The following is a 21,013-nucleotide window of genomic DNA, read 5'->3' as shown; positions in this document are numbered from 1 at the left end:
CAGTGGACTTCATGAAGAGCTATTTTCAGGGATTTTAAATATTATTCCCATTAGTATATTGTAATTCAAGTCCAAACCCAGTTTGCAGCTTCCAGGCCAGTCTCAGGTGTCCAAGGAACCTAAATTAGGATGGCAGTTTCACCTTAAGCTTCTCCAAAAACAGACACCGTCGACAACCCTCAGCTGTGTAGATGACTGCTGTTCCCTGGAGGAATGTCTCCATTTTTCTAACTCGGGTTGGAGGGCTAAGCAGACCCAGACATGAAACAAACACCTGGCTCTGCCAATCTGGAGATTCAAGGCAGAATGTTGAAATCACTGCACTTAACCCTCCAGCTAGAATGGTTTAGAAAGCTTACAAACTTCCTACCCACTCACTTCCTACCCTGCCTTGCTAGGCAAGCTATAATTTTTATTTTTAATGAAATCTAATGAATATGTCACCATATTCCTCTGTCAGGTAGATCATGGGAAGGAGGTGGTCAGAGGTATCTTCTGAGGGCAGATTTCACAAGGATGAATCCTGTCATGCTTTGACACAGTGACCTCTCTTGGCATAATGGCTTTTGCACCAGGTGACCCCACCATCAGCGCAATGAGTGACTCATTACAGATTTGAGTGATTCACACTTTTCTCCCTGTTGGGTTGCACCATCCATCCTGGGATGAGTGAATAAATTTGGCTTGGACAAGCAGTGGAACCCCATCAGTCCAGGTTTATCCATTCACCCACTTAAGAAAAAGTCTTGATAACTTGCTAAACTTGGATTTTAATAGGAAAAATTACATTGCTGGGGGCTGATTCAGGACTCTGCAGAAGCCAAGGAAATGTATGAGCCTGAATTTATTTTGTGTCACTATAGCCAGTAGCAAAAGAGCTGAATGGGAGCAGCCAAGGATTGGATCTTCCTTTATAATTTCACCTGTATCTTTCTCCTGGCATGGAGTGATGAGGGGTGGAGCCAAGTGGCAAGGCTGAAACACAAACAGCAAACTTGGAACCTGGGTGTTAGTTTTGGATCTTGTCTAGAAATAACAGCCTGAGCACACAGTGAGTTTCTTGTGGCACATTGCACGGTTCTGCAGGAGAGAAAGGAAGGGAGTGAGAAAGTGACAAACATTACAGAGAAGTGCTCTTTTTGACCAGGGTCAGAGGGTATGGGTTCAAATCCTGGTTTATTCCTAGGTACTTCTGTATTTGTTGGTCCCAGAAGATACTGGAAGAAAAGATTGAGATTCATGGAAAGAGCACAACATAACAATGTTGTCTCTGAGTTTCCTGCTGAGTTGAGCTTCCTTTTCTCTTTGAGTTTCTTCTGGGCAATCAGCAGGTTTCCTAAACTGAAGTATTACATTGCCTTGATTTTTTGACACTGTACAGATTGATAGGAGTAGTTCATTCTAGGTACTTTAACACCTGGTGTTTGAATCATGCCGTGATTGATCAGAGAAATCCCTTGCTTGCACTTCAGTGTCTCTGGGACAACCACCAGCAGGTCAAGCATGAATTTCTGTGACAAAGTTTTGAAAATTTCCTTTCTTCAAACCTTTCTACTGTGAAAGAGCTCTTTGGATGTCTATGAAAGGCAACACTAAAGGCATGGACATCTTTCTATGTCCACCCAACACTAGGAGAGCCCGGCAGCTCTGAGGAATTATCTTGTTATTCTTACTGCTACATCCTTCCTTGTTTACTTCTACTGATCTGTGGGTTTCTTCTAACCACCAGGACGGGTACGAGTACCCTGTGCACCAGTTACTGCAAGAGATGGGCTTGCTTGGAAACCTGTTGCTGCTGCTGCACATCTAATTGTTTTGTACTTAGATCATGTATCCCCGGAGTCCAGCTGATTGGTGCAGCAAGGAAATTTCTGTCTTGGCACAGAAAAGTTCCAGCACTGGGGCCTTTCAGCCCTTACCCACACTTTGATTAGTTATTGCTTCTGAAAAGATGCTCTGCTTTTTCTAGCATTGCATCACTGTCCCTTCCCCAAGCTCCTTCCTAGATAATAACATGGCTGCCTGTTGGGAAAGCAGTTGCATAAGTCCCTGTTGCTCATTTTAAGTCATTGGATCTTGGGCTGCAGTGATTCACCCTCACAACGCCCCAAGAAGGGAATCTGATGTCACTCTCCAATTTACTGATGGAGAAGCTGGGGTGTGGAAAGGTGAAGGATTTGCTTGGGGTCACGCAATGAGTCAGTCACAGAGCTGGTGTTGGAGCACCCACCCCACTCCAGCTCCTCAGCTTGCCTCTGTCTAGACATTTCCAAGCACCATCTTTGATGCTGGTCTTATCACCACCTTTTACCATGTCACGGATTAACCCCAGGCAGCAACTAAGTACCACTCACTGCTCCCTGCTCACCCCATTGGGGAAGAGAATGGTAAAAAATAGTAAAACTTGTGTGTTCAGATAAGAATAGTTTAATAATTCAATTAAATAAAATATACTACTACTACTACTACTAATGACAAAGAAAAAGATAGAGGAATAAAACCCAAGAAAGACAAGTGAAAAACAACACAATTAACACTGACTGATCCTCAGCCTGGTCAGCTCCTGGCCAAGTCCCCGCAGTTTATGTACCTGGGCATGATGTTCTGTGGTATGGAATAACCCTTTGGATAGTTTGGGTCATCTCTCCTGGCCACGCTCCCTCCGTGGTTCTTGTGCTCCTGCTAACTGGCAGAGTGAGACACTGGAAAGTCTTTGATTTAGGGTAAGCACTGCTGGGGAACAACTGAGCATCAGTGTGTTATCAACATCATTCAACCACTACTAAGAAGAAAATTAACAATTCTGGCTGAAACCAAGACATATCATCTCCTCTCCCTTCACCAGTCATGAGGAAATTATGGTATCCTCAACTTGTAGCCAGAGGAGCTCAGATGCCTCAGACAGGAAAAATGTACCTACCTGCTTGGAGAACATCACACCTCCCTATGCTTTTTGCTTCTTTCTGGTCTGATGGCCCTGTCCCACCACCAGGGAAGGAATGGGAGCCAGTCTACATAAATCTCAAAAAACCTGCACCACAGAACGCAGCATCTGCACACTGGTGGTTCAACAAATGGCAAACCAGGCCATAGGTTTGGGAATTGTCAAAATGGAAAAAAACCTAATACACAGCTTCATTTCTGGCTGTGATGGCTTCGATACAATGTCAGGGTGAAAGGATAGAGCAGAATACAAAGAAGAGTGAAGTGAAGGAGCAAGTGAGGAGCCTCCATGGCTCCGGTGATGGACTGCAAGATGGTGAGGGGAGGGATGTAGAGATAAGGCTAAAAATGCATTCGTTGCATGGGGCTGATGGAGCACTTGCTGTAATTCAGAGGACCCCATTGATGCTGGCAATCCCAGACTGGGCTTGAGCACAAAATAACAAGGAAAGTTTCCTGTCCCTGTAATTATGTTTGGACCTGAGTGTTTCCCTGTATTTGATTCCTCACACATTATTGCTTTCTTAACCACATTCCTGACTGCTCCTTGGGTTGGCTGCAGTTTCTGTACAAAATAAAGGCCCATTCACCACTGCACTAAAAAGCTCTGGTTTTTCCACAGGAAAATTGATGGTTAAATAAGGGGAAGAGGAAAAGCTGGGCATCTGTGGCTTTGCAGAGGAGGCGGGGAACAAATCCAGGAAAAGGGTCCCTTTCAGTCCTGCAAATTTGGCCCTGTTGCTCTACGTCAAGCCCTGGTGAGTCAAGGGGCCCAGGGAATTTTTACTACTCACTTAACAAAAACCAGATGCCATCAACTGCACATGTTCTCTTAGCAGTCCTCACCTCAGATGGTATGGTCTGGAACTGCTTTCATCCAGGCTATCCCATAGAATTGTCCCAAGGTGATACAGGTCATTATTGAGGATAAAACTCAGCAACGGTTGGTTCCTGTGTGGCTCAGTGATTCTGTGGGCATTTCATCAAGATCCTAGGATGGGGATTGGCTCTGCACTGGGGACCTCATGTCTTTTTTTCACAGCTTTCACAGGGACTGGGCTGCAAATGCTTTCCCAAAGTTCTGGGAGCGTGAGACAAACTTTAATGACACAGAAGGATTTGGAGCCAGACGCAGATTTTCATGAAGAGTGGTCTGGTCTTGCTCCGTGATACCGGCTTTGGCAGGGTAATTGCTGGAGTTGGGAGGTGCCTTGGCCTGAGCTGTGGGGGTTCAAACCCTCCTGCCCCCTGATTTTGCTGCCGAAGCACCTGCAGCCTCTGCAGGCCATCAGCACACACCACTTTGCCATCCTGCAGGAGCTTGGGAAGGAAATAAAGCTAAAAGCAGGGTGCCATGTTCACACAAATGGGTAAGGCACTGCTCAGTTTACGCATTTAGCTGAAGCTTGAGAAGGGCAGATAGGGCCCCATGTTTTAGATGGTGATGAGAACAGGAGTGGCTTGAGCAGGACACCTTTGCCACGGTTAATTCCTCCTTCTTCTGAAGCTCCTAAAGCTTTTGCTCACCTGTGAAAGCAATAAAGCAAATGAAGAAAACCACCCACGCTGTCTCACGCTGAAAAGGAGGAAAAAAAAAAAGTTGGGTTTGAAGAGCGGGTGGAAGGGGTGTGGTTACCCAGGAGGTGTGTCAGGCATTGATGAACTTATTTATAAGCAAAGGCAGCTCTGCTGGGGAAGAAACTTTGCTGAGGCTTTGTCAGCAGCTGCTTCTTGCCTGACATCACTTGACCAGCACCTCTACTGTGATGGGGCGGCAAAAGGACGTTCTTGCTACCATTGAGGAGCACCTGAGAATCAGAAACAAATTAGTGCGGCAAGCACTGGCTGAGTGCCTGGGGACACTGATCCTGGTGGTGAGTGGGGGCTGTGGCGTGGGGCTGCTCTCTAGCCCCTGGGTGTGGGGGAAATGGTCCTGGTGAAGGGGCTGCATTGCTGCCAGGGTTTGCATCTGGGATGAGCTCAGCTCTGGTGCAACCTGCTGTAAAGGTACTAGAGGACAATCCCTGTGCACAGGAAAAATTTCATGCAAGTTCCTTTAGGGTGAACTTTGGGGTGCTTGGCAAGGGTGGGGTCCACAGAGCTTGTGGGGCGTTTGGGAGCTTTTGTGTATCTGCGAAGTGCAGGGAGCAAAATGCCTCTGTGTAAGCAGCAAGTGTTTTTGCTAGAGATCACGCAAAACTTCCTTTCTGTCAGCTCTGGGATATTATCTTGGCACCGAAATACTGCAAGGGCTATCACCCGAGGAAGTGAAAGCTTTTTTTCCCCCTCACCTCACTTCGTTCTGCTCACGCATCCTGTAAGAAAGAAGTAGCCAGAATTTAAACTGTTGCAGTGCCCCTTTGCTGTCAGCTGCTGGTTCCCCAGGGTCTTTTCATCAGGGCTGCACAGCACCATGGCAGATTGTGCCGATGGGGATATCATGCTCGGTGTGTGTGTGACAGCACTGAGCTGTCAGTCTGCATGTTTTTAAGTGGTAAATGGTGAAAAAACTCTTCTGCCTGTTTTAGTGCTCAGTTTCCAAAAGCGTGGGATATGAGGGATAAAGCAGGATAAATGTGTGTGTAAGTGCCTTAGGTTGCAAATGTTTTAAGCAGCCCCAACTTGCTCTGAAGTTAAAGACAGTTGAGAACAGCTGGGGCAGTTGTGTATGAGCTGTGGGGACTAAACACTGACGTAGAAAAAGGGATATCTGGCTTTGGGCATCTGTGTCCAAGAAAGCAAGACTGCCCAAAGTGCCCCAGGTCTGGTGCGTTGATGTCGCAGCAGAAATGAGTTGGTGTTCACCCAGTAAATGTGTGCAGGTACAAGCTCCTCTGAGATGGTGTAAATCCAGAGTAACCCTAGAGGTTTCAGTGGAGTGACTATGGGTTTACACCTCCTCGTAATTGATGGCTGGACTGTTTGGAGAGAAATATAATGGTTGGAGGAGTTGAAAGTGGAGGAAGCTGCATGTGCACTTGGGGGACAACACAAAAAGAGCAATGCAATTTTATGCTTTCATAAATAAGATTATTTTTTGATGATGAAAGGAGGGTGATTAAGTCTTGTATGCGAGCTTAGGGGACTCTGCTAAGACCCTGTAAAGTGTTATCGCTCTTTAAAGAAAGCAGCTTTGCACAGTGCAATGTCTGTATTATCAGAGCGACCCAGCTTTGGTGGCTTGCAAACAAGTCCTGTTGATTTAAGGAAGGGTTATTTGGAATTAAGGTGGGTAGAAGTTGATAGGAAAGTGATTAACAGCTAGAAAGTTGCTGTCTATGAATCACTGATGTTGCTGCAGTTGGTCTCAGGATTGAAACAAGGAAATTCTTGTAAGGTGGAATAATGTCTCCTGATAGCCAAGTTAGTATTGCTGAGAAACAAGGCAAGCCTTTAGCCACATGGATTCCAGAAGGGCTTATGATTCAAAAAACATTATTTCTTCTTCTAACTGTATCAGTTGGCACAACAGAGACTACTTTTCCCTAAAGCCTTGCCTCTCCAGACAGAGAGGAGCTGGGATCTGCTCAGAGCCTGAGGAAGGGTTTGGTTCAAACTCATAAGCAGCCTCCAAAAATGAGGGTGGTAATGGGCACCCACTGGCCATGCTGGAGGCTGCACTGGCAGAAGTGGGTAACACATGTCTTGTCCTCTGGAGTGCCAAACCTGCAGTGTTTAAATGTGCATGTGTGTGTCTAAGGGGACAAGCAGAGCCCTCACTGTGTGCAGGAGTTCCTGAGCTGCTGTCTAAGACAGTCAAGACCTTTCTGACTTGGTGTCGTCCCAGTCTATTCTTAATAAAGGGACACTCACAGTTTTTACTTTTACTAAAGAAAAGTGATTTATTTTGCTCCCTACCACCTGGATTCCTTTGCATCTTTTTATTATATCATCTACGTGAAACAGAAAGGGAACTTGAAGGCAACTTTCTTCCCCTTTCAGATGGCCGAACAATAGTTTGAATTGGATAGTCTCGGGAGAGAAAATGTCATTCTATAGCTTGCAGAAGCCCCTGTTGCCCCCCTTGCAAGCTTGTGTGTGTGTGCATCTAGATGCATTGGACCCCAGTAAATACCATGAGCTTCAGGCAGTAAAATATCCAACCTGGGATCCACGAAATTTTCTTCATGGGAAATGGAGTTTACTGAAGACAAATATGTCTAGAACAGGACAGCATCAGGGATGGGTTTAAGGTTTTATATTGTTCATGTTAAAATCAACTTCTTGAGCCCCAAGAGAGGGAGACTTTTAACGTTTGTAGCTTATTTTAAATTCACTGCTTAATGTAAAACTCGTCCCACTGTGGATATTGGCACTGCTTCAGCTTCTTCCCTCCTCCCCTTCACTTGCGTAATGACTGCAGCTTTTTCAAACTCTTGAAGACAAAAGCTATTGCAGACCCCTGCATAGTCTTATTGCCTGAAAGAATTAACCTAGTGCTTGATTTTATTTTTCTTATTGTGAAGGTAGAATCATAGAATGGTTTTGGGGTTGGAGTGGACCTTAAAAATCATCTTGTTCCAACCCTGCTGTCATGAGGGTAGTCACTTTAGGGGTGTTAACATTAAAGCAGAATAGTGACTCTTTTTTTTTTTTTAAAGATAAGGAAAATAATCCAACCAAGGCAGCCCTGAAGAGGATGAAAGTGAGTTGCTGTCTATTTGCAAGCCACTCTTGCTGTGTATAGCACCTTGTACGATGTTCATTTAGTCTGTGGGTAATGTACCTGCTGTTGCAAAAATAGTAAAGTGGATTCTACATAAGTTTCCTTTGATACCTAAATTGGCATTTTCCCTCTTCAAAATGCGCTTTCTGAGTGGCACTTTGGGTTTGAACTTTATACCTGTGTTGGAAGCACCGCTTGCTGGTAATAGTTAAGCAACACCAATGCTGAAGGCGTTTTCCCAGTCTCTTGCTGTTTGTGTTATTACTGTAGCAACTCACTAACACCAGATTTCCAGTGGCTGGTGTCCGTGCCTCTCTTAAAGGTCTGTTTGCCTTGTTCTGCTGACTGCAAATACCAAAGCTGGCTCTCTTTGGCTTTTGAATTTGCAGGAGAAGTAATGTGCGGATTATGACTGATTTCCAAGTGGGACTCACTGTGATTCACTGTTGTACAGGCACAAAGAAAGAACAAAACAATTCCTAATTGGTTTTCAATCAGTGCTGCCTTGACTTTGTGGCTAGGTGGGAGCTTTCTGAAGTGTGAGTGTGCTGCAGACCACAGGAACCAAAACAGCAAAGTGGTTTGGATAACTGGAGCAAAGGGAGCCTCACTTAAGGGGATGACCAAGGCAAGGGAAACCTCAGTTAACTGTTGGCAGTGTGATTTTATTTTATATATATATTTAATTTTTAAAATTTCTTTGATTTGCTAACGCTTTGCTAGGCTGGTAAAGCAGGTGGAAATATTTGTGCATGTTAAGTGCTGCTGATTCTTCCCTGCAAGGGGTCTGGGCTGCTGGATGCTGAGGAGTGGAGAATGGCAGCACTGGTGCTTCTCTCCCTCTTCCAACAGAAGAGGTTGAAGCTCTTCATTAACTGTCCAAAACTGTCCCTTTTTGCTGTCTCTGTGCAGGAGCAGGAGGTTTCTTCTTCCTACAAACAGGACAGTTCACACATTGAGACTGCATTGGTGGGAAGGCAGCTTTCCCCCAGGAGTGCCCAACCTTGTGATGAAAACCCCACCAGACTGGTCTCTCCAACAGTTAAAGCCTCTTAGTCTGTGCAATACCAGGGTTATCAGAATAAGTGTTTTTGCTTCCGTGTGTGCGTGTGAACAAGCTAAAATGGTGAATTTCCTCTCTAATGCCCAACTCCTGTGCTGAAAGTTGCTCAGGTTTCTTGACCGAAAGCTGCTCTTTTCTCCAGCTTTGTTCAGTGTTGGTTAGCATGTGATGTGTGTGGGGCACAGTTTTTCTTAGACTCTCTTATCTCTTGGGTCCTGCAGCCCTGCCTTGGCTCTGGGACAGCGTGTGATGTGTGAAGAGCTGTAACATAACAGACCATCTGCTGCTGCCCTTCCCTGCAGGACTGCTTCTGCCCAGGCTGCCTCCAGCTGTGCTGGACAAAAAGCTGGACTCTGGGGTCTAAGGTTTTTCCTTGCTTTGAAATTGAAAATGGTGACCAGTCTGGTTGTGTGAGAGATGCTTGAGGAAAAGCAGAAAGGACAGTATTCCTGACCACACAGGCCATGGAGTTGAGGAAGATCTCTGCGTGGTGCACTCCCTCCCTCTCTGCCTTCTCCCTGGAAGGAGCTGTAGGAGAGTCCTGAATTTCACTCTGATATGAAGAGTGGTGCCCTTTGTGTGTCCAAAGCTTAAAATCATCCATCAATATCTCAGGGTCTCTCCCTTCAGAACAGACTCATGATTTGACTGCCCTTCTGGCATCTTCCCCACTACCAGCAAGGGCTGACCAGTCTTTCCCATCCACCCAGGTGATTAGGGTAGATTTACAGCAGGCTCCTTGCCTAATCCCTGGTTTATTTGCTGGCTGTGGAGAAAAGTTGTAATTCAGGTAATTGCACTCCTGGTCTATGCCAGCAAAACTTTCCCATCTTCATTTAGAGATCAGTCTGCCTGAAGTCCAAGAGCAAATATACCCAGGCCTTTTGTATTGCACCTGAAGGCGTAAAAGAGCACTGGCAAATAAAGGAGAAAAGAAAGGGAAGAAACATGTCTCTTGTGCAGGGGAGTGCTGAGCACTACCTTCCTCCTGAGCTCGTGTATGAAGCTGTTTTTCATGTGGTCTGCCTAAAAACTAAGGTGACCTTGCTTCTTTATTAGCTGTTGCAACTTTTCTTTTTGTCCTCCGTGGTCCTTTCCTACCAGCCCTTACTGACTCCAGGGGTTTGGTGTGTTCAGACATTGAGACAGGGTGTTTTTATCTTGAGTGACAAAGCCAACTGCTCAGTCTTGAAACACACCCTGGACATAGGGAGATTAGGGTTTCATGAGAGTGAAGTTTCCCCCAGCAATGTGCTGCCTTGTCCTGGTTTTGCTTCTACCTGTTGTGTCCTTAGTACAGGGGGGTTCTCCTCCCCTATGGAGTTTGTCAGCTCCTCCACCTTTGGGCCAGTTCCTGCAGAACATGGATATGGTTTTTTAGTGCAAGGAGTTGAATCAGCTCACGAGGAGTGAGAAGCCTCTCTGTCGGCAGGGAAAGCCATTAGATTTGCTGGAGTCAGTAAAATGAAGTTAGGGAGCAGGCTTCCATTAACCTGGTTAATGGGTGCATTGACCTCAGTTCCTTGGAGAGTAGCTTTAATAGATCAGAGTGATGCTTTGTTGCAATCATTTTATTACCACATTAAAACCGCTTTTGAACTCGGCTAGTGAATGATGGGGTATAACAGTTGACTGCTGCACCTACTGCCCTGTGAGGTGCTAAGCTGGGTTTCTGTTGGCTGGATGTTCTTACAGTAGTGGTTTTTTTTTAAAAAAAAGCAAAAAACAAAATCAACAAAACCCACAAACAACCAAATGCTATTGGAGTCAGGTTATTAAAATCAAAAGAATTAGATATCATCTCCCCCTTAGGTGTGCACCACTGTCCCTGACCATAGTGGTACAATATTGCCTAAGAACTCTTACATCCATTGCATGGACTTAAAAGACTCAGGGAAAAATGTTGAGTTGCTTTTATTGGGCCTTCCTTACCTTTCAACTCAAGGTAGCTGCTCCTAAACACTTCTCTGTGAGCAGTGGACAAGGAGGACTTAAAAAATGTATCCTGTCTCATATTACCTGGGAAAAGGAATTTGAAGGAAAGCTAGCAGATAGCAGAAGTGGAATTGGTGTGATTAAAAAATTTTAATAGCTGCTACCACAACAAAACAGTGTACTGTTAAGCTACTTTTCACAAAAGCATGTGTAAGCATGACTAGAACTGGTTCCTAAAAGTCAAATGCCATGGAGGGATGTCATGCATGACTTCCGTGTTTAGTGGACTCTACGGGTGCAGGATGGAATTGGACACATGCATATCAACGTTCAACCCTGTCCCTAAATATCACTGTACTCTTAACTGTTGAGGGTTGAGTTTTCTATGGTGAATTAAGCCAAATAATTCTCAGGGCTCATCTGATAAACAGTTGTAATGCCCTTGTGGAGTGGCTCCAGGGTGTTTTTGCACGGCCCATAGACTCTCTTCTGAGGAAAAACTGGAGAGCTATTGCCAGGTGTAGGATAGAGGAGAGGAGGATAACCTCTTGAGATAACCCCTTGAGAAATGGCAGACCTGGCTTTCCCCCAGGTTAAGGGAAGACTTTTGCAGGTGTACAGGGAGGTGGAGGTGGGAAAACTTTACTCTGCGGTTTTTTGCAACCAAAAGGTATGTGTATAACAAGTCAACCACCAAGCACTTGCAGAACTGCCAGTTCTTACAGAGTGAATAACACAAATACCTTCATCACTAGGAATCACCTGGGGTCAATCCTACCAAACTCAGCTTTTTGTGGGCTTGCCCCCTCCCTGGTCAACCTGATGTGCTGTGTGGCCTCAGTGAGGCAAACACCATGGCCAAGTACTCTCTCCAAAGCATGCTGGGGCTTGTCAGGGGTAAGGAAAGGAACAGAATATGGTCATCAGCCAGTATTTATTTGCTCCATGGGAGCTATGCTTGCCTTGGTGGTTTGGGCACAGCTGGTTCTGTTTGCTGCCAATAAACAAGAGTCATCTTTTCTGCCTTTGTCTTGGAGTTTCCTCTGCCATGGTTTCCCAGCTTGGTGAGGACATTGTAGGGGCTGTTCTGACTGCACCCAGTAGAGAGCAGTGCTGGCTATCCCTCCTTAAGCAACAAGTTCAACAGGTTCCTTTGTTCTTTCTGCACAAGGTCCTTGTGTTGGGCACCTGGCTCCTTGTCAAGAGGCACCTGTGTACAAAGTGTCCACCTCATGAGTCAGCCTGCAGCCTACCCGGCTGCTTCTTTCACAGGAGGCTGAGTGCAGTGTTTGCTTTGCTAGGAATTCATCATTTGTCAAGGTGATGGGAGAGGATGAATGTGTTTTGGCTTTGCCCCTGATTTGGATTGTGTGTTGTTCAATGGGCATGTCCAGTACTGGCTGGAGAGGTGAAGACAGCTGACTCTGCTACCTTGGTGCCTGTCTGGTGGCTTATCCTCTAGGAGTGGATAGCGCCTCTGTGGCAATTGAGTGAGTCATTCTGGTATAATGGAGTCCATGGAAACAGAAAGTCTTGGTGGGGATGTAGTTATGGGAATGTGGTCAGAAGAAATAAGTCAAGCCTTGATTCCTAGATTTGAGCATCTCATGAGCAAGCTGTAATCTCTACTCTAGTTTAAGAATGCTCTCAGTACCTGCTGATGTGATATTCCCTGGTATACACCAAGGATCAGTTCAGGTGGAATCAGTGGAAGACAGAAACATACAGATGATCACAATTAGGGCTCTTTAAATTATATGGTGAGTAGTGGAAAGACTTGACAAGATAGAAATCCTCCAGCTGGATGACTGCTGAACAGAATTCTCAGGAAAAACTGGTCTGAGTTGTTAAGGGTGAGCATAGGAATGATGGCTTTTGCATGCAGTTGGGAAGAAAAGGATCATGATTGGAGCAAACATCTCTAAGCAAGAACACATGCTTTCCTTAGCTATTATGAAACACTTTTATCACTCAAAATAAATGGCTTTTGTCCACCAAAGTGCTTAGTGCACCCTTAATCTTGGACAGGAGTCCAAGACTCTCACTGTGCTGATGGCAAGCTCTCTGGAATATGGACTGAAAAGTCCATATTCCAAAGAAATTGATGGAGCTTGAAAGAGAACTCCATGAATGTCAGGCTGAATGTGGCCTTCTTCAGTCATGACTGTATTTCCAGGCATTAAAAAGTTGTTTCCTACCAATCTTTGCACTACTGTGTTAAACAATTATTAGCCTTTAACTAAAAGGTACCCATATCCCTCATCAGAATACTTGCACTGTGAATACCTCAGACCAGGATGCTGTCTGGCTGATCTGTCTCAAAATTAGATACTTGGATAAAGAACTCCAGCCTCCTGTAGATCTATCTTGCTTTTGATTTTTGGCCCTTGTTTCAGTTCCCTCTGCCAGGAGGTAGGTTTGTCTGTGCCCTTTTCCCTTCCCTCCTGTCCTAGAGGTGATGTCTGGATACTTTGACCAAAGATTGAAGCTTTGAAAGGATCTGAGTCGTGAGTAGGCTGTGATGGTGCAAGCAGTGGAGCAGTTGCAGATGGGGTCAGCAACTGGCCCTGATGTGAAACAGGTGATAATTTCAATCTCTTCTCTTCGTAGCTCTTCGGCTGTGGCTCCGTTGCGCAGATCGTGCTCAGCAGAGGGTCTCATGGAAGTTTCCTGACTGTCAACCTGGCCTTCGGCTTTGCTGTGACACTTGGCATTCTGATTGCAGGACAGATATCAGGTACGTGGGGCTTCATGTAGGCTGGATTTCACCTGTGTCAATTGTGTAGGCTTAGATGGCTGTACTTTTCCTATGAGGCGCTGTCATGGAAACTAGTAACCCTTGGCACAACTCTGGGACCAAAATTCTGCCCGTAAAAGCACACTAACCACCAGCCTCTCTGCAGGTGGACACCTGAACCCAGCTGTCACTTTTGCCATGTGCTTCTTGGCCCGGGAGCCCTGGATCAAGCTGCCAATTTATGCCCTTGCACAAACCCTGGGGGCTTTCCTTGGAGCTGGCATAGTCTTTGGGCTGTACTACGGTAAGTGTGGAAACCTTGTGTGCTTTTTAGAGTGAGACTACTGCTCTTTGTGACTCACTGCAGGGAGGGAGGTTATCGGATCAGAGAGGAGAACTTTCTTGCAGAGCAGAGATCCATCAAACCTCCTTGCTGTGTTTCTGAGATGGCTTTCTCGTTCTCATGATGATGTGTTCAATCCTCCTCAAATCGATCTGAAGGCCAAACAGAATTGTTAATGTGCCACTCTTTGTCCCTGAGTAATGATTGGTGGACCACTGAGTAGCCCATCCTCTATCTACTGTCTGGACTGAAACAGATCTTCCAGAAAAGTAATTTCCAAATGAATGTTCGGTCTACAGCAAATGGGTTTGTAACATACAGCAGTGGGGTGCCCAGGAAGTTCTATCTCAATTTTCATGGCTCTGTGGAGCCTGTGTTTTAGTAATTTTCCAAGCAGGGTCCTCTGTCCCATGCATGTTGTAAAATGACTGACCTCTTCACCTTTCTCTTTTCTTATCCCTGCCTCTAGATGCCATCTGGGCTTTTGGCTTTAACCAGCTGTACACAACAGGAGTGAATGGCACTGCTGGTATCTTTGCCACCTACCCATCTGAGCATCTGAATGTTGTGAATGGATTCTTTGACCAGGTAAGATGGTGCTGGGAGTGTGAAGGTGCATTCGAAGAGGAATATTTTGGGGTGGTTCTGGGCCTCACCTTTAGTTAGAAAATGAATTGCAATTTTAAGAAGAGATAGCAGAAAGGTTTTTGGAGCTGACGTGGATATCTCAATAGCCCATAGGAAGAGAGAGGAAGGCCAGAAATGACCTCACAGCAAGAAGGTGTTGGGGGGGTTAACCAGTGATACAACACTGGTCAAGACACCAGTGAAAAGAATATAATTTGCTCTCAGTCCCTGAAGAGCCACAGCATGAGAAATGTTGGCTCTTTCTCACTCTCACTCTTCTACTGTGGCTGTTGCGCAATCCAGACATCAACTGGGTGTGGGATGGTGGTGGTTTTTGAATGTGACTGTGCCCTTAAGGTTACCACAAAAGGGACAGCTGCCACCCAGCCATGGCATGCTGGAAGCAGGTTTAGGAAGATGTTTTCAGCTTTCCTGGCTTCCTAAACAGTTATTCATGGTTCTTTTGTGGGTAGGGAAAAAGGTGTGAGCTTGGCTGACACTATGGGCTGTCAGGAGGAGCATGTTCCACTCTCCTGTTCCCATGGGTGCAGTCTACTGTGGTCTGATAACGTCACGGGATGACTTAGTGTAGCTCTTCCAGTTAAGAAAATTATGTCCAAGAGGAGTTAAATAATTTGGTTAAAAGACTAACCTGTATTAAATTTTTCTTTTTCTTTCCCATCCCTCTCCAGTTCATTGGCACCGCCTCCCTCATTGTCTGTGTCTTGGCTATTGTTGATCCCTTCAACAACCCCGTCCCCACAGGGCTGGAGGCTTTCACAGTTGGCTTTGTTGTCCTTGTTATTGGAACCTCCATGGGCTTCAACTCTGGCTATGCTGTCAACCCTGCCAGGGACTTTGGGCCTCGTCTCTTCACAGCCATCGCTGGCTGGGGTACGGAGGTGTTCGGGTAAGTTCTTGCCAATGAAAACCTTGTGGATCAAGGCAAAATAAATTATGAGTCCAAATAGATGCATTCTGGCATGATAAAGAGTCTTGGCACCCATGAGGCATCTTTGGATTGCCTAAATGTTTTTAAAAGGCACTGTTTGCTCTGCTTTGACTTCTTAAGTAAGCACAGAAGCTGGGCAGATTCCAGTGGTGAGAGCAAATGACATAACTTTGCTATCAAAGAGGAAATCTAGGAGCATCCATGAGAATTTCAGTTGTACCTTTAATGTGAGCATATCTTGGGGGTTTTTTATCAGTAGAAAATGGAGGTTGTTTGTTATTTGTTGTTTGAATTTTGTTGTTTCTGGAGAAAATTAAGAGAGCCATGAGCAACAGAGGATTCTTGTTATCAAGGGCAGCTTTCCTGCAAGCTGTGGGAGGGAATTGAAGATGCCTAGTTTAGGCACTGCAAATGCTTCTCTCTTTTCTTAGTAAAGAGATAGTCTTGGAAGTCCTGAAAATAGGTGTTCTGAGTTGCTTGTCACCTGGACTTGCAGAGTGGGGTGGGGGGCAATATCTGCCTTGGAAATGCTGCAGACATGTGGGTACTGTTGTCTTGTGCAAGTCCGTGTGATGGTTGGACTGGACCAGATTCTTGCATTGCTCCAGATCCAAACACAAATATCCTAATATTTAGGCTGCAGTTCTCACTTTGTGCACTTCCTTTTTATTTGCCAGGGCTTGCAACCATTGGTGGTGGGTTCCAGTTGTTGCTCCTTTCCTTGGGGCAATTGCAGGAGTGATAGTCTACCAGCTGATGATTGGATGTCACGATGAGCCTTCACCACCTGCCTCTGAGCAGGAAACAGTCAAGCTGGCTAACGTGAAGCACAAGGAGAGGGTCTGAGGAAGCTGCCACCCTGATCTGGCAGGTATTCATTACTCAGGACTGCAATTGGCAAAGAGGAGGAGAAGATAAGAAGAGCTTCAAGAACAACAGCAAGAGTTTTTTACCTGTCTTGAGATATTCTAGTATTTTTTTTTCATGTCCCTGATGCATTTGCTTTTGACATTTCCCTGTAAGCCTTCCTCCAAATGCAGTATCATGTAATCTTTTCCTAATAGAAGGGGATTGAGGGCTGTAGGAGTCAGGAGAGAAGTGGGCATTGCTGTCCAACATGAGTCAGGTGTTCAGGAATCTTCAGCTCTTTTGGGGCTGTGTTACTGATGCTGCCTGTGACCTTGGCAAACTGCTTCCCTTCAAACCTGTGTTCCAATCTGCAGAATGGGGATCATGCAAAACTTGAATAGTTTTGCTAGCGTGGATTGGAAACTCCTACATCCTGGAAAAAATTTGCCTGTGATTCTACTGTGGATCAAATTCTGCTTGATGTTGCTCTAAAGTCAATAACTTGACACCAGGAATTAACGAGTCTAAAAGATTTTTTTATTGGCCAAACTTCTTATATCTCCCATGAATTCCTAGAACATTGTATCAATCAACTGATCCATAACACCAGCGCAGAGAGTAAGAGTGCACTGGATTTTAATTTAATATGAAGACAAAATGTTTACAAACAAGTGCAGCCTGGTGTTCTAATTTCAAATTTTAATATTGCCAGCTCCTAGAGGATCACACGTAGGAAATCCTTGTTCTAGCCAGGGGCTAACCTAGAAAGAAAGCTTGGCTCCCCGAAGCAGCCTTTCTAATTAATCAGCTTTGTATATAAACTGCAAGCAGTTAACAGCCAAGATCCACTGGAAACACGGTGTTGCTAAAGTTGCGTGTGTTCATGTAAATTTTACAATACTGTTGTTGGTTGTTTGTTTTGTTTTTGGGTTGTGTTTTTTTTTTTTTAGTGGATTTATATATAAATATACTCCTTAGAGCTGTTACTAAATACCAAGGTTGGGATGAGTTAATTTAGAGATGTGTGGGAACTGCTGATTCTCTGTCAGCTTTGAGATATTGTTGGATTTTCCTGGGGTGGTCTTAGGTTAAGGCATCGCATTGTTTGGAGCACCTCCTTTTCTACCTTGCAAAATTACTGGGGTATGCCTGGTGCTCATGGCTGAGGGACTGAGGTCAGGCACCTCCTGTACTAGCAGTACTGGCATCTCAGGGGATCTCTGGCTCTCCCAATGCCATATTACTAAAGAGTATTTTAAACAAGCATTATTGGTTGTGAAAGAATTTGTGAGTCCTGTGCATTAGAGAAACTCATTCAGAGATTGTTTCTTTAATGCATGAATTCATTGAAATACATAACTTTGTACACATTTCCAGTCACCAAAAAGTTGTATTCTTTTTTTTTTTGCCTTTTTAAAAAAATAAAATGTCAATACCCACACTGTAAAATTCTAGTGTTGCTTGTATTTTTTTAGCAGCTGTCAGCAAACTTTACCACGGAAAGGAAGTTATCTATAGGAATAGCTTCCCCAAACCCTTTTCCTCTTCAGCCTGAACAAAGGGGAATTAACCTTTTCAGTACATCTACATTCTCCATTTGTGTTTTATTCCTTTCCCTTTTGGAGCAGGTGGGAAGCGAGGGGGTACTGCACTCCATATAATGGCAAAGGTGTGGGCTGGGGAGTGAGAGTGTCCTGCTCTCAGGTATCTTATTCTTAAGGCAGAAAGAACCATTGGGCAAGTATTTGTCATTCACCCTTCGTACAATTTAAATTCTCTTGCTATTCTCTCACTTAAAAGTTCTTCTGAGTGTGCAATCCCACTCTGCATTCCATGTACTGTCCAGCCCCACTTAGCACATTGCATGAGTCACCATTTTTTGGTCTTGATTAGCTACACCATGCAAGGAAAAGTACTACAGATCTGAGTCCAGTGCTCATAGAATTACACAAGCAGCTTTCTTCCAGCCTGTGTTCTGCGTAAATAAAATTCTTGTTGCTCTTTGGCTGATTTGTGTACTGCTGTATTTTTCCTGTATTAATTGTGCTGCCTTAAAATAACTCCTAACCTCCCAGATGTTGCCAAACTGAACAATTCAGTGAGGTCTGGATGAATGTGGTTTCCTGCAATTCACCAACTAGAAATAAAATGGCTTTTGGCAAGAAAGTTTCCAGGTTTGTTTGGTTTGCTCTATGTGCAGACAACATGCTGCTTTATTCCATTTCTAACATGAAAGTTCATCCCTCAAAATATCTGTAGCAGTCTTGTATATTACTGTGATCAACTAACATAGCTGCAGAGGTCAATTCTCTTCAGGACTGTTAGTCCTTTTTCTACCCTTCTACCACTTTGTATCTTCAATTGACTTAATCAATGTATTAAAATTCTTACTGCAGATCTTAATACTTTTGATCCAAGGTGCAGCATGGAGCAGCGTGGATTCTTGTTTGGATTTTTTTTTTCTTTTTTTTTTGGTTATTTTACCTGCCACATTCGTCCTGGTTTTTCCTGGTGTGTAGTAATTGCCTTCTTCTATATCCTGGCCTTACCTGTGCCTGAATGGTATGTATTATTACACCTCTTAAAACAGCAATAAAATGTCATACCAGTTTGAGGTGAAATTTTTTTGTCTTAATCATATCCCAACTGTGTAAAGCTTTGGCTTTGCTGGGGTCTGTTGGAGAAGCACCAAGCTCTGCTGAGTGGATCCATTAAGAGAAGGAAAGAGGCAGCCATTCCCAGGGGATGGGAAGCTATGGAGAATGTAGCCTCCATAAGGATCTGGCTCATATGAGACATGATTGTGTCTTTGCTCTTTGTTACCCATGTAAGGAGGGTGGTGCTAGGACAGTTTGATATGCCATGTTTCAAGAGCTGTAGAAGAGTTATTGAAGTGTGGGGAGGAAAAGGTATTTTCCCTGGCAGGAGACACCCTTAAATTGCTGCAAGTTGTGGTTCTGCTTGTTTTCAATTTAGCAGCCTTGAGAGACCTTCTGGGCATTATTTGCCTGGCAGGCCCATGCAAATCTGAAGATTTTTCTTTTCTTTTTTCTTCATACCTAGATTTCAAAGGCAGTGAATCACCCTGTAGTTAATGCCTTTCTTTTGGAGTCACTGGAGAGGTAAGACTCATCTGGCCAAACACAGTCATCCAGGTTTTAGGTCTGATGAACTCCAGCTGTCAAGCTATTGAAATATGCTTTGTAGGAAGAAATAAATCTACAATTTAAACTATTCATGCTTGACAGGGAGTGTAATTTGTTGTTGGAACAAAATGTTAAAAGGTGTTGTGGATTCTTCATTGTGTGAGGTTTTCAAATTAAGACTGGCTGTCTTGCAAAAAGGTCTTCCAGTTAAACTGCAAACTGCAAGTCCCGCTGGAGGAAATTCCCAGACCTCTCCATTACAGAAGGTCAAATTGACAGGATTTGTCCCTTCTGACCCTAAAACCTACAAAATTTAAAAGGCAGGATGAAAATGGCCAAGTATTCAGTTCCTCCTAGTTCTCAGCTGGCCTAAGCTCCTTGCTGCAGGTGCTTTGGCATGCATGCCAAAGGTCTGTTTGCTTTGTCCCTCTGTGAAATGGGAGCAGCACTGCTGATCTCCTCCAGACCCTGCTCTGTTTCACCTTGTGGGAGCAAGGTGGCATCATGAATCAAGGGACTGTCAGTGCTTGGCACTGCAGCGTGGATGGGAGAATAACATACTCTCCCTTTGTGCAGCTCTTCCATCCCAAATTGAGTTCCAGCTTTCCATCTGACCGTGGTGGGTGCCAGGGATGCAGAGGCTGGTTGTGTTTGGCTGACCACCTCCAGGCAGGTCTGGTGGGGCTGCACTAGGGCAGATTTCCACATGTGCCCAACAGAGACAAGCACTGACACATCATCTGCTTGCTGTCTTCTCTTCTCCCCATAACCTTCACCTTGGTAAAGAAGAGAAAGTAAATAAATGGGAGGAGAACAAGGGGAACAAGCTCTCAGGCTAAAGATTGCTAACTAGGATACACCTCTGAAAATATAACAAGAAATGTACTGCCTGAGATGGTGGTTTTATTGGTTGCAGGACCACCAATTACCTTAGCTCTTTTCATATAATTTGCCCAGTTTCCATCTACCAAATCTCTTGCTCTCCCTCCTCCCAAGAATATCACTTGCATTCTACTGCTTTCCGCTGCTGACCTGAAACCAGGTGAAACCTCTTGGGATCTGAGAAACCTTCTCTAAAATGTCCCTCACTCCTCTGCACTTTGTCTTAAATGAAAATGTCTTTGACTTCTTTTTCTTCTTTGCATAAAATCTTTTAATTAAAGCACTGACACAGCTCATCTGCATCTCACTCTGTGAGTCTGGCCCAGATCAGTTGGCTTACAGGACCTGGCAGTATGTAGGTAACCATCCTGACCCAGAGGCCTCGGGTTTGGGGTGGAACCTTCCTCCTGCATCCAGGACAGCTAAGGATGCCTTGTCTGCTGCCCTTGCTTTCCCAGCAGTCAGTTCCATGTATTCCCACAAAAGTCACTTGGGTATTGTGATGTGAGTGGGTCCCCCTCTTGTGTTACTCTGGTGGCAGATGGAAAGCTGCAATATGGATATAAGACTTTAGACCCAAGTATAGCTCATTAGACACAAGAACTGCCAGTGTGGTCCCATCTAGCCACCCCCAGGAGTGCAAACATGTCCCTGAGTCCTGTAACACTCACTGTACAGGACTGTAGAATGAATGCAATGTCCAAGAACAGAGTGGGGTAGAGAGATAGCTGGGGCTCTGGTCAGGTCTTGTCATCCTAGAAAACCCTTTTGCTCCAGCGAAAGTGCTGTGCACAGAGTAGCTGTGTGTCTGTGGACAGGATTTACCTTCATCTAATTAGGGAGGATCAGCATTTACCCACTTCTCAGTGT

At 44.8% G+C, this 21,013-nt stretch overlaps 1 protein-coding gene across 2 annotated transcripts in view; it reads left to right on the top strand.

Moving 5' to 3' along the window:
- The window catches only part of LOC135407546 (aquaporin-3-like), an 84,412-nt gene extending 66,848 nt beyond the window's left edge, over positions 1-17,564 (top strand). Inside the window, exons 1-6 of one of the 2 annotated variants that reach the window (XM_064642669.1) lie at positions 4,619-4,817; positions 13,218-13,344; positions 13,511-13,648; positions 14,157-14,275; positions 15,007-15,224; positions 15,944-17,564. In XM_064642669.1, the coding sequence (XP_064498739.1) occupies positions 4,710-4,817; positions 13,218-13,344; positions 13,511-13,648; positions 14,157-14,275; positions 15,007-15,224; positions 15,944-16,112 (879 nt within the window). In that variant the 5' untranslated portion in view covers positions 4,619-4,709 and the 3' untranslated portion in view covers positions 16,113-17,564. Of the gene's footprint in view, positions 1-4,618; positions 4,818-13,217; positions 13,345-13,510; positions 13,649-14,156; positions 14,276-15,006; positions 15,225-15,943 lie in introns of those variants that run through there. The other variant, XM_064642666.1, reaches the window with a different exon arrangement.
- Positions 17,565-21,013: the final 3,449 nt, after the last annotated feature.

Source organism: Pseudopipra pipra, chromosome Z (genome assembly GCF_036250125.1).
Source record: "Pseudopipra pipra isolate bDixPip1 chromosome Z, bDixPip1.hap1, whole genome shotgun sequence".
NCBI lineage: Eukaryota > Metazoa > Chordata > Aves > Passeriformes > Pipridae > Pseudopipra > Pseudopipra pipra.
Note: the sequence above shows the minus strand (reverse complement) of the source record. Positions and strands in the feature narration are given on the sequence as shown.